This window comes from Vulpes lagopus, chromosome 17 (genome assembly GCF_018345385.1).
Source record: "Vulpes lagopus strain Blue_001 chromosome 17, ASM1834538v1, whole genome shotgun sequence".
NCBI classification, from domain to species: Eukaryota; Metazoa; Chordata; class Mammalia; order Carnivora; family Canidae; genus Vulpes; species Vulpes lagopus.
The window spans coordinates 31,581,880-31,595,618 of NC_054840.1; the positions used below are offsets into that span (position 1 = coordinate 31,581,880).

At 55.1% G+C, this 13,739-nt stretch overlaps 1 protein-coding gene across 4 annotated transcripts in view; it reads right to left on the reverse strand.

Moving 5' to 3' along the window:
- Positions 1–300: 300 nt before the first annotated feature.
- Positions 301–13,739, reverse strand: part of BRD9 (bromodomain containing 9) — a 28,577-nt gene continuing 15,138 nt past the window's right edge. For 3 of the 4 annotated variants that reach the window (XM_041731710.1, XM_041731709.1, XM_041731707.1), the window contains exons 13-16: positions 11,584–11,622; positions 8,641–8,740; positions 6,208–6,381; positions 4,675–5,354 (exon numbers count right to left, since the gene is read on the reverse strand). In XM_041731710.1, coding sequence (XP_041587644.1) covers positions 5,254–5,354; positions 6,208–6,381; positions 8,641–8,740; positions 11,584–11,622 — 414 coding nt within the window. In that variant the 3' untranslated portion in view covers positions 4,675–5,253. Of the gene's footprint in view, positions 420–4,674; positions 5,355–6,207; positions 6,382–8,640; positions 8,741–11,583; positions 11,623–13,739 lie in introns of those variants that run through there. The other variant, XM_041731708.1, reaches the window with a different exon arrangement.

The following is a 13,739-nucleotide window of genomic DNA, read 5'->3' on the forward strand; positions in this document are numbered from 1 at the left end:
TTGCAATGTGTAAAATTTAAAAGAGTGATTCTTCAGGTTCTGAGAGCGGTTTGAACCTCAACAGACCCTGCCCAAGTGTCACGAGTGTGCAGTGGCCAAGTATGAGGTCTGGAGGGACACCAAGTCCCTGCTCCTCCAAGGGCTCTGGGAAGCTCCCACATCAGACCTGGAGGAGGCCCCGAGACCTCGGGAGACACCGAGGGAAATGCACAGGGGCAAGTGCAGCCCAGGGTTGCAGGGGTCACGCCTAGATAGAAGCCGGGCCCACGGTTGGAGCGCCACAGGAGGCGCACACTCACCCTCGATTCCCAGGAGCAGGCGGGGCAGGCGTGGCGGTAGTCAGTCAGGGCTTCGCAGCTGCGTGGGCTCCGGCGGGCAAGGGTCCCCTCCCATGGCGGGCACTTCGCTCACACACACCTCTGTGCACGAAAAAACACACGTTCTCCTCAACTCGTCTGACGTGTGTGCAAAAGGGGCAGAGCATCTCCTCTGCTCTGATCCTTAGCTCATGGGGATCACACCAGTTCAAAACTTGCAAATGAACCCTAGGCTCGCAACAAATGTGGGACATCCTGTCTCCTGGGGTGCGAAGGGCACAGTTAACGTGGGCTCCACGTGCAGACAAGACACCCGAGAGGACACCACCCTCCCTGAACATGCATACACCACACACGCATCACATGCACACCACACACACAACACACTGTATGTAAACCACAGAAACATCCCAAACACACAACACATGCACCACAAATGCACACCACAGACACACAGGGTTTCTGGACCCATTTCTCTTCCTCCTCTTTCTCAGCCTATTTCCTTGGCCTGGAACAGTGTGCCCCATCCCTGCGAACAGCCATCTCTTGATCTTGCGCCTGTTGTGGTGTCACTGTCTCTGGACAACCTCCCTGACACCCGCCAAATCTACTCCTGTAAATGCTGAAACTGCTAGTCTGTACCCCGCCCGTGGGAAGGGGGGAGCATGACACCCCACTGGGTAGACCTGGTAGTGAGCTTGGGAAATGAGCCCTGCTAGGCCTGGGGCCCATTTTAACCCGTTTGGTTCCTAACATTTGTGTTTTGTCCTCCCTAAGGGTTCTAGCCTGTGTCCTGGTGTGCGATGCTCCCACAAGGCCACTGTCACCTCCACGTCCCCAACATGAGCAAGGCCAACTTGTAGGAGCTTCGTGTAGGTGCCACTGTGCTGGTCCCCCCACTGTAGATGGGGCCAGGAGGCTGAAACTGCTCTTCCTACATCTCCTGTGTCCCCATCCCCAGGTGCTAACCCTGTCACACCGTGCTCCCCAGCACAAGGCATCCTGGGCACCCTGCCTACGTATTTATGACACTACAACCTGTGCAGATGTGACCTTCTGGACTCATCACCTAACACAGGTCTTGCCAGCTTCTCAGTGGTTGCTTTGCTCTCTATCCCACCTGGGACATGCAGAGCTTACACCTGCAAGTTCCCCAGTCAGAACAGAAGCTCGAGGCACCTACCCCCCCTCCCCCCGGGAGCCAGAACCTACTCTGCGAGCCCCCGATCAGTGGTCCAGGCTGGACAGAAGAGCACGGGCCTCTTGCTTGGCCCAGACCCAGCTGAGGACCCCTGGTTGCCATGGGAGCAATGGAACCCGGGGAGGTGCCTCATAAAGCCAGGGCTGCCCCCCTCCCCGGAGCTCCCGCTACCTGCTGGGGGAGGGGCGGGGTGCAGAGACGGCACAGGGGCCCCCGACAGGGCGTGCTGGCAGGCAGCACCCGCAGGTGGGAGTTCTTCTACTTGGTCCCAAGTTCTGACTACAGCACCTCTCACGGCAGCCCCTCAGTGAACCAGCAGAAGGCTCTTGCCACCTCTTCTTTCAGTGGCAGGGGCCTTGATCCCAAGGCTCCTTGTGACGTCTGACCTGGTGGCTAAGTCTTCTCTAGGGGCCTAAACTCACATGCTCTGTCCAGGTCGGATCGGACACCACTGTTCCCAGTCTGCCCCCTCAGGAGCCACAGAAGGGCCAACATGGGGGGGGGGTGCGAAGGGCACATGGACACCATGTGCCAGGAAGTGGTCCCTCCCGACGATGGCTCAGCACAGACCTCTCCTCCCCTGCCTCTTTCCTCAGGGTCTCAATCATCAAGAACAGGACATTTCCAGTGCCCATTTGGGTCCAAGGACGCCCCACACGGCCTTCTCTGACCCTTCCCTGGTGGGGGACAGCAGAGGCTCTATAGAGCCCAGCATCACACACTTCCTGGGGGAAGCCACCCAAGCCAGGAGTGCGGAGCCGCTTCCCACAGGCAGTGTGTGGCCCTCCTGCCCGGCACCCATGGTGGTTGGGTTTTTGCTTCTCACCAGACAGCAGGGCCAGGCCCAAGATGGAAGAGAAGCCAGTGGGCAGGGCCAGGGCGGCCATGAGAGCCCTGCTGGGGTGCCTGGGTACTTCTCTGGGCAGGGAGCTGGGCCACACGGCTGGTGCTGAGGCCTACTTCTGGGCTGGGTCAGTCCCCCTCCACCCAGTCTGTGTTCACTCGGGCTTCTGCATCTTTACACTTGTGTCCCTCTGGCCCAACATGTCCCAAGCAATCTCAAGGAGCAGAATACGCATGCGGATGAGAGGGACACTGATCCTGGCCACCTTGTGTGACCATGATGGGCAGAAGACAGGGCCCGAGATGAGAGGGGCCTAGGGGATGAGGGGGCTGGAGGCCAGGCTGCTGGCAGTAGGGAGAGTGGCCGCCTCCTGTGGGCCCTGCACACCAGCACCTGCCCATGGGCAGACCACCAGGTCCCTGCAAGGGAGGAGGCAGAGACCCATGCAGCTGGGCCTGCCGGCCACCACTATCCATACTGCTCCCAGGCCAGGCCAATGCACCACCAGACACCTGGGTCTCAGAACCCCGAGCATCCGGCCAACAGCACAGGAGGGGCTGTGGACGGTGGGAGGTGTCAGGAGTAACTGAACTGGTTGCTGGGAACTGGACATGAGGGCAGGGCACCCTCAAGTGTGGTCATTCTATGCACACTCATTTCTGGAAGGCCTGTCTCTGGCAGAGCATGCAAGTGTCAGCAGCAAGTCTACGGCTCCTATCTGCAGTGATGGATCACTCCAGCTGCTGGAAAGTGCAGTCTGTACAGGGCCTAAAAGTGCTTTCCAGTAAATTAAGATGACCAACATCTCTGCCTCTTGCACGGAACATGCTTCTCCAGATACACCTGTGTGCAGGCTGCCAGGCCCTCCCCAGGGGTTTTCCTGGGGCCTGTGACCTCTAGACCCGGTGCCCTGCACCTCAGCAAACCCTAAAGGAGGCTGCCGAGGAGTGGAAGGCACTGACCAGGAGCCTGCTAGGCTCCTCAAGCAGAGGGCCCAGGGAGGCAACCCAAGCCCCAGGTTCCCCCTTCATGGCTGTGACACCGCCAGCAACAGCCTGAGCCCTGGCAGGGTCCGTGGCAAGGACAGGGCATCCCTGGGCCCATGCTGACATACCCTACGTGAAAGAACGTTGAAAACACTGTGCTGAGGAAAGGAAGCCAGGCACAAAAGGCCATGTAGCGCAGATTCCACTAAGAGGAGATGCTCAGAACAGGAAAATTCATGGATGCCAAAAGTGGAGCAGTTGCCAGGGGCTCCAGGAGGGGATGAGAGCGGCCGCTAATGGGGATGGGGTTTCTTTTTGGGGTGATGGAAATATTCCAGAATTCAATAGTAGTGATTGCACAACATTGTCAATGTACCAGATGATGCTCAATTGCATATTTTAAAGCGGTCAGTGGTTAATTTAAGGTCACGTGAATTTTACTGAAATAAAAAGATGGCTCAGTGGGCCCTCCTATCCCGGTCTTCCCTCTTGTGGGGCATGTGGCCTTCTGAGTAGCAGCCTGTGGCTCCCCAGGGACCATGCCCAGACAGCAGGAATCCCCAGGTCACCCTGCCTGATCTGCCCATCTACAGCACAGGCACATGTGATAAGGCCCTCGGGGTGGGGGGGCCGGTCCCTTCATGGGGGATGGGGCTCTGTGGCCTCCTACTGTCTCAGTAGGTCTCACAAAAACATACACCAGGGCCATGTCCCAGAGGCACGGTTGTGAACCCCAGCTGGGGGCCAGGGAGAGGAAAGGGCTCAGCAAGGCAACTCCAGCCTCTGAACCCAGGGCCAAACCCTGCCCAGAACCTCACCTTCGGAGCCCTGGGGAAGGCAGAGCCCACCCACAGACCCGCACCCTCCTGACCTTGTGGTGGCAGGCTGGCAGCTGACCGTGGTTCACCCTCCAGCGGCTCGTTCCTTCACTGGCACTCTGCCACAGCTGCTTCCTGACACCTCGCTTGTGCTCCCTTTACCTCATGTGTGTGAGGGGCCCTGTGCACCCAGGGGCGCTCGGGGGCTGGGGCGCATGGCGCCGCCCACTGCCTCAGTCACGCACTCTCTCTCTCTCCCAGGACTGACTTGCCCTGGGATGTAACAGAGCCCTCAACTTTGTTTTCAAAAAAGGAACACAAGCAAATGTGCAGGGTGGTCAAGTTGGATATTGTTGCAGGAGAGACATGGGCTAGACACAGAGGGAGGGGAGATGGTGAGCGTCACAAGTGGACACCGGCAACCTTTCATGACAAAGCTTTTTGCTGAGAAGTCCCTCAGTAGCAGATACCCATGGTGCTACGAATAATTATACGCAATCACTCTGTATTTTATTGAGATCTCTGTTTTGCAAATGTAAACAGGCATCCAGTAAACACATCCAGAATAAAAAGGTCTATGGACACAGCACGTGGCCGTGGCCAGGAGGCAGTGTGGTCTTCCAGCAGAAGGCAGGCCTCTCCCGGCACAGGAGGAGGAGCACAGGGCCAGTCCCAGGCCGGGAAGGTGCGGGCCCCCAGGACCTGCCTCGGAGACGTGGGGGCGCAGGGGGTGGGGAGGGCAGAGAGCACGTAGGAGTCCCGCTGTGGGCAGGTCCGCATCCCAGGGAGCACAGGCCAGCGCACGGACGGGCTTTACATTCTGCTCAAAGCTCAGACACGGACACCGGCTCAACTCCATGTGGCCACACACCCTTCTGTGTGCTGCCCACTCTTCAGGGTTCATGGGGCTATGCACACAAACACTGGATCCGTGCGTGGCCGACATGGTACTAGAGACAACTCACCACCTCCCCAGGGCTGCTTCCCGCAAGCTAAAGGGGACAAAATGGAAGTCTTTGTCTCAGGACAAAAACTCTGTACATGCAAATAAAAAAAATTAAAAAATAATGGAAGACTATCTACAAGGCTAGCTCTTCGTAGAGGCTGCAGGTTCCGGAGACTGCAGAAACTCGTACGGGTCATGGGTCACCTCTGGCTGCTCCCCAACACTGAGGCGAGAAGGGCTTCCTGCAAGTGTGGGAAAGACGGGGCGCTCACACGATGGGTCTGCACACACACCATGCACCAGACCCGTGGAAATGTGTCCTCAGATGTGACTGTGGTCAGCCACAGAGCCATGGACCCTCCTCCTCCCACCCCCCACCTCAAGCTAATAAGCATCCCCTAACTGCCCAACATCAACAGGGGCTCAGCAGAGCTGGTGCTCGTATCTGAGAACTGAAACAGTAGCTCAGGGAGCTCACTGAGCAAATTCAAGAAGCCAGGAAGCAACACTTGGTTCCCTTCCTGGAGGAGCTGAAATCCTGGTGGCGTCCATGCATCTGCCCAACCTGTCACCCTACTCGTTAAAGAGAGAAGGCCCCAGGCCAAGGCCACCTGCTCTCCCCACATCAGAGTCCTGAGGAACAAAGCATTTCTCAACACCCTATTCTAGGACTAACAAGAACAGCAGAAGAAACCAACGTCCCCAAAGTTGAATTCAATGTGCCTGTCAGTGTCCGGGGCCTGGTGCTTCCCTGTCCAAGGGCCCTGGGATGTGGCAGGAGCCAGGGCTCCTGACACAGGGACAACCAGCACCCACGGCCAAGACCACAACACCTAACACGGAATAAATTCCATTCAAAACACTGACCCTGTGCACTGCCTGACGAGGGAGACGTGGTTCAGAATCCCCGGAGGCAGGGACGCCCTGCGGAGGGAGCAGGGCCTGCAGAGTTCTGGGGGCTTGACCCGCAGCCCGTGTGAGCACCCAAGTACCAGGATCTTCGGCCCCGCCCACCAGCGGCTTGGCTGCCCTCTTCCCAGATGATGCACAACGCCTGTGGGCTGAGACAGATGCTGGGGCCTAGGGCTCCCTTACCCAGGTGGTGCTGGTCCCTGTCAGATGGGGAGGTGTTGGACAGGGAGCTGAGGTTGGAGGACGGCCGGGAGCCCCCACGCTCTGCCTGTGCCTCGTGCAGGTCCTGCAGGAGTTTTGCTGTCTCATCCAAGTTCAGGTGGCCGTCGTCAGCATCCAGCTCCTTCTTCACTTTCCCTGTGCAAACACAGGACGACTGGATGCGGGGCTGCCAGCAGCCTTGGCTAGCACTGCACGCCAGCATCTGTGGCCTGTAACCATGTGCTCTCCCTCACTTCTATGCACGCTCAGGATGACAGCCAATGTGCACGAAGCTGGGGGAGCACAGGGAAACCTGGAGGGCAGGGCAAGATTGCCAGAGTAGATAAGAACCAGGTGCCACGTCCAATCTGGGCCATCTCACACACAGAGCTATAACCCCCCCCCCGCTGAACCCCCCACCCCCCACATAAACAAATAGGATGCAGGACAGTGTGTACTAGAGGCCTGAAAATGCCAGGATAGGCCACAGGCCAGAGCCGGGTGGGGGCCCAGAGCCGTGGGCAGTCTAAGAGCAGGTGAAGATGGGCTGCCTAGACACCTCCCAGGTCTGGCGGGAAGGAGACCTGTGTGTGCATGGGGAGGTCACAACCCCCCAGGAAATTCAAGAGCTCACACACGTATGCAACACCTGTGGCCTATGTCTGCAAAAGGATATAGCCCAATGGTGGGACCAAGGCCCCCCTACACTAAATGTGCCTTGGGGCTATCCCAAGAACACTGCAAAACAAAACCTGGGAAGGGTCTAAAGGCTACACATCACTCATGGCCTGTCAGAATAAGACCGAGCACGTCTGATGGCAGAGCTGCAGGGTGACCTGTGGGGAGCCACCACCGGGCAGGAGAGCAGGAGGGTATGAACAAGACAGACACTGATCACTGACTGGGCACTTGTCCCTCAAAGGCAGAGGAGAAAGGTGGGCAGGGGGAGAGAGGTGTCTGTAACAAGCCCCCACCCTACCCCGAGAATGGCAACAGCAGGTCAGCCATGGTGGCTGGATGGCCAGACACAAAGCACAGAAGGGACTAGGCAATAAATGGCAGAACTGGGGACCCAGCTTGCCAGGGGTGATGAAGTCAACAAAGCCCCAAGGTCACCCAACCGAACCAAACACAGGAATGGTCAAGCTAACAAAGGCATGTGGAAGCACGTTATAGCCAAACTACCAAAACCAGCACAGATGAGAAAATCGTCAGCAGAATTCGAGAAAGAACGGCTGGCAGAGCATTACCAGTGCAGCCTCAGACCACTGGCCTCAAAAGCTAGGATGGCCCCTGGCTGCTGACGGTCCCCACCACCCCAAGACACAGGGGTCCCTGCACATCAACTGACCACACCGTCGATGTGGTTTCCAGTCAACACTTGCTGTCCTTCCTGGAGCCTGCGATCTGCAGATGTGCCACCTGGTCTCCCGCAGACCCCGCCTGTGTCCCCGTTCCCTCTGTGCATCCTGGCACGTACCCCTGTGCTATAGTGAACCAGAGCCAGGAGCCCCAGGGAACCCTCAAACCTGGTGGTCAGCGTGGGGACCTCCAAACAACTGGGAGAATAACCAAAAGCAAGATGGTAGACCCAAACTGGATGGGGTTACTGCACTATACACACTACACTAAAGACACCCCACCCTAAGCCAGACATGCAAGACCCAGTCTCAAGTCATCTGAAGGTCAGTTGAAACCCACTTCTGACATAGCCAGGGTTTGTGAACCTCAGCAGTAGTGACCCCTGGGGCTGGGTTGTTCCTGGGGGGCTGCTCCCTGCGCCTCAGAGTGAGTGTTCAGCAGCATGTGCGGCCTTCCCCTCAATGCCAGAAGCACATCTCCAAGTGTGATGGCCAAAGACGTCTCCAGACACCACCATGCGCGATGGGGGTTTGGGTGGACGGGGTAGGGGAGGGTGCTCTCAGGAGAGAAACCCCGAGGTAAGGCTCCGGTGTGTCCAAAGTAAAGGAGAGGAAGAACACCATGAGAGCCATTGGTCAGCAGGAAGCCAGGTGGTCAAGGAGACCCCAAAACCGAGTGCTGTGCAGAGCAGAGGATGTTGTGTGTGGCAGGGCAGGGGTCAGCTGTCCACAGGGGCATGGCCACGTGGGTACATGTACACACACCAATGCAGCAATGGCAGGCTGAGGCCGGCAGCTCATCCCTATGTGAACTGCACAGCGATCCTGCACTTGGAGCACGATGGCAGAAAGGAGACTGGGGCAAGACTGCTCAAGGGACCCCTGGAGGGGGTCCCAAGGACGGTGGCCACACTCCTGGAAGCAAGGACATGCCTCAGTGTATCAGTCCAGACCCCCAGGGGCTGCCCTGTAGGCTACTGCTGCACCAGGGCCAAGAGCAGAGTCCGCCTCTTCCAGGGAGCCCAATGATGCAAGCATGCCCAGCACAACCTACCCAGAGAGCCAAGCATGGAGATGTCCAGAGAGGCGTCAGAGTAGGACTTCATTGCCATGAAGTCCAGAACGGAGCTGCCGTCGCCCAGCGAGTCCCCAGCCTGCAGGAGACAGATAGACACGAAGCAGAAGACAAAAGATGTCACTGAGCGAGTAGTTAACACCAGCTGAACTCACAGGAGCGACGGCAGCATTGGGGCCCCACACCCACAGGCAGGACAGGCCCACTCTGCTGCGTCCACATCTGAGCAGCAGGCAGGACCACAGCATGTCCAGTCCACACTGCCACACCCATGATCATGGGGGGAACTCAGAAGGCTGTCCTGTGGAGACCAAACCGACACCACACAAAGGCTGTGGGTTCTTGGGGAGGGACAGGTCCCAGCAACAGACACAGGACACCAAGGGCTCACGACTGCTGTGGACTGCACACTAGATGGGGAGGCAGACCCACGCCAGTGTGTTCCCTTTCCTCTGTGGCACCTGCTGCCCTCCTGCGCCTCTACAGTGTCAATTCCTGCTCTGCGTCATTATAGAAACAATGCTGCGTTCCCCAACACTCACTCCCCACCACTTACAAAGCTTCCACACCTGTTTGTTGTTCGAAGATACTAGGATATAACAGCTAACATGTGGCTACCTTAAAAATAAACCTAGAGGAGCCATCTTTGGTATTTTAAGGGAGACCTGGGTCACTGCTGGAGAGCTACTGTCCAATGAGACTGCACTCCCCGACATAGCTTGGGAGGACAGTCTTCACCATCTGTGAGCCCTCTCCTGTTGGGCTATCTTCCCTGGGTGTGAGCCCTCTCCTGTCAGGCTGTCTTCCCTGGGTGTGAGCCCTCTCCTGTCAGGCTGTCTTCCCTGGGTGTGAGCCCACTCCCATCGGGCTATCTTCCCTAGGTGTGAGCCCGCTCCCATGGGGCTGTCTTCTCTGGGTGGGAGCCCACTCCCATCGGGCTGTCTGGGGCTGGGTCTGGGTGTGAGCCCTCTACCATCAGGCTGTCTTCTCTGGGTGTGAGCTTACTCCAGTAAGGCTGTCTTCCCTGGGTGTGAGCTTACTCCCCTCGGGCTGTCTTTCCTGGGTGTGAGCCCCATTCTGTTAAGTTCTTCTAGATGATTTGTAAATTTGTTTCTTTCACTTGGCTTTCCTAAGAGTCACTTCTGTCCATGCTCTGATAAATAACTTCTCTTAAAAGAAGTGTTACAGGGATGACTGGGCAATCAACACACCAGGCTGAGCCCACGTTTACAGAGTATGGCAGCAGCCAGGCACCAGAGTGAGTGCTGCCATAGCCCTACAACCACCCCACAACTACCACCCTCTCTGCAACCAGAGACTAAGGCTTGGCACAGTCTGTCAGGGCCCCCACACAAGGCCCTTGATCCTTACACAGCTGGAGCAATTATCCCATAGCTATGGCTTTCAAGGTTATTACAGGTTTACCTGATGACCCTAAAACATGAGGCACCTTAAAGCTCGTAAAAACAATTTCAAAGAAACTGGTTTGCTTACAATATTTCCTTAGAGACCACACTCAGCCACAGCCTCCACACACACCCCAAAAACATCCCAGAGGTTAGCGTGCCCTGTGGCTCTCCTACAGGAAAGTACTCTGGTGCCCACCTTCCCATCAGCCAGTTTTGCATACTTGTTAAGTATGGAGATCTATGCTCCAAAGTAGTGTGGAAATGACATTATCATTAGAGTTTGTGCCTTTAACTGTGTTAAAAATTTAAGTCTAAAGAAAACCATGTATGGTGTATTTGCAAAGATGTCTGGAGCCGTAAGTGGTGACAGGGAGACATTGCCACAGATGCTGTGAGGGGTGCATGCACCAATGGAATGAGGAGAGATGAGGGAGAGGCAGGCACCTCCTCATGTGCCAAGACCAGGCCACACACCCCCTGCCAGTGGGAATTCACCCAATGGCTGGCTGCTACCATGGGCTTGAGAGGGTGGGGAACTGGGGCCTGGTGCTCCCGGCACAAGGGACAGCCTAGGTGACAGGAGGCCTCTTCTGAAAGATCCCTGGGCAGCCCCTGGGCTGTCTGCATGGAGGCGAGGGTGGTTGGACAGAGGGAGTGAGTGCTGGGCTCCCAGCTCAAGACGGCCTGCAGCACGTCCCAGCTCTCCACAGACACCATGTGGGACATGTGCTCCAGGCCAGAGACCCTGAGCAGGACCCCACTTGCATCTCAAACCTGGCCACACCAGGAAACACACCCTCAGAGAGACACCCATTCTGTCACTCAATGAGCCCCACCTGATGGGCACCTGTCACACCTGCCCTGAGTGGGCCTTCTGTCCACCGAGGCCAGGTAACACCTGTGGCCCAGGACCCCACAGGCTACCCCAAAGCCTAGGGCTGCTGCTCCAACACAGGGGCTATGTTCAAAGCTTATCGTCAATGTGCATGTTTCAAGTTACTCCCAAGGAACACGAGAAATGCGGAAACTAAGAGCAGACCACAATTAAGTTTCCTCAAATCCAGACCGTCTGCTTTAGGTTCTGGGAATGCTCCAAGGACACGGGTCTCCAAAGCTGGCCTTCCTCACCAGTGTGCAGTACACATGCACCTGGCTAACAGCACACAGTTCCTGCTGAGAGGGCTGAAGAACCCACCGCTCTAGGAACTAAGCTTACTCCTCGCTTTACAGGCCCCAACAGGCCCCCTGCTCCCCCAGGCACCTGCAGACACAGAGCCCCCAGCATGGTCACTGCTCTGCGGGCTGCTGCATCTGGGCTGGAAGAGAAGTGCTTTGGCTTTCTATCCTTTACCCAAGTCATTAAAAATTAGAGTCAGGGAGACTACCACTTAATCAGTTTCTCAATAAAACACATGAACCTCTTCTCAGCCATCCCATTTCAGAGGCTGAATGTGACCCTTCCCCACAGGAATGCTCATAACTAGGTTTTTACTTATGTGTCTGTACAACTCACCTTCACTTCATCTGGAGGCTTCACTGGAACATTTCTCCTCTGCAAATCAAAACAGGAGAGAAGCCAGTTTTTCCAAAGCAGTTCTATATAGGACCATCTGTTCATGTCACATCCACATGCGTGAACTGAAAACAGCTTACTATCACTGGGATTGTCCCCATGATGTTCACACCAGAGTGTGAACCAGAGCTGGGCCCTGCCTGCTTCCTTGGAGCTGGCCGACGGAGCGAGACAGCCAAGCCGACCTGTAGAAGGCACGATTCATGCAGCCCCAGCCAAGACCCCTGGCAGGTTACCAAGTGCCCGGAGAATACCCTGGGCGAGATGGAGATGAAGAAGTAAGAGGGCACCCATGTTATTCCACAAAGTCACAGCCTGACATTGAACTGTCTCAGGGGCAACACGGGAAAAATGCCAAGACTGGTGGTTTATGTGTTTGATGAAGAGGCACCTGTGCCCTCAGATGGGGGACATTATGGGGCGACGTACCCTTCTCATCAGGCTACACAGCACCCACTTCACTACTACTGCGTGACCACATTCCGTATGGGACTTCGAGCTACACATGACCGCATGTGGAGATCACAACCCTAAATCCAACTACCCTACAACCTTGCAGGAGCGTCACCTTCAGCATACCCTAGTGTGTGCATGTACCTAGAAACCATCAGTCGGCTTGTAGGCTTTTGCATCTGAGACCTTTTGTTTATGATAATGTTTTGGAAATCCACTTCCACTGTGATTTTTATAAAGTGAAATCGAAAAATAAATATCGTCACTATTTCACACATAAGCCTCTGCTAACATATACACTTTAGTATCAAACGTTACCCAATCCCGAAGCACGCTGGAAATCACACAACTCCTACCATGCAAGTTCACTCAGAAAAGTCATCCAACCAGAATCTAGAAAGCAAAGTGAGTCAGCAGGATGTGATGGGGCTTTCTGCTCTAACCACCACATGGCATAAAGACAGAGCTTCAGACACTCGGCCCAGGGCAGCGCCGGGAGGAAACCCTCAGGCCACAGTAGCCACAGCAGGTTGAAAAGTGAGAGTTCACAGGCTGGTGGGACAAAGTCTGGAGAGGACAACTCATAGCAAGGGCTTCAAAATCCAGGAGGGACAAACCCAGCAGACAGGAACCTGTGCATACAGATGGAACACTACGGGGCCAGGCGTGCACAATGGGACACATCTGAGCTCCACTTGGCCAAGCAAAGCCCTCACTGCAGTCCACCAGAAGGGACCCCAGAGGGCCATTCCTCAGTATCAAGGCCTAACTCACCCAACATAAAGGCCACCTAGACCCGCCCTGACAAAGCTTAAAAACAAACCCCAAGAAATCAGGTAATTCACAAGAACTCTGCCAAACAGAACGCCAACATTCTTTAAAGGAACACAGTAAAATCCAGACCAGCCTTGCCCAGCGGTAATAGGAGCAGACATCAAACTTCAGTTTTCTACTAGCCAATGAAAACTAATGTTAATGCACAACTAACAATACATATTTCACTTAATCTAATGTACCAAAAGAATTTTTTAACATATAATCCAAATAAAACAATAAAATATTTTTACATTTCATTTTTTGTACTCATCTCTAAAATTCTGGTTTGTAGCTCACATTTTCATCCTAAGTTCAGATGGGCCACAGTAATGTTTCCACCAGCCACCTGAGGCTGCTGGCTGCTCTATTAGCAATCTAGATGGTAGAGACTCAAGAGTGCGACGCCCAGGATCCAATCAAACAAAAAAGCAACAAATCATGGCCTAGAAGCAAAGGAAAATCTGCCAACAGGCAAATCCAGCAGTGAGAGAGATGACAGAATGAGTGTGTAAGGACTTTAAAGCACCTGTAATAAACGTCAGAAATAGGTGCAAAGATTTAGAGGAGAGCATGAACACAATGTGGTAGAAGGGAAGATGCAAGAAAGAACGAAACAGAAGTCAAGATGAATACAGTGCCTGAAATGAAAAACTCATCGTCTGTGATTAATGGCAGATATAGATGTGGCATAAAAACAGATCACTCAACTTGAAGCCACGGCAACAGAAACCATTTGAACTGAAGGAGGGGAAAAAAGACTAAAAAAGAACAGAGCATTAACAACATGTGGAATGGTTGAGATCTCTAACACCAGTGTTGAAGTCTTA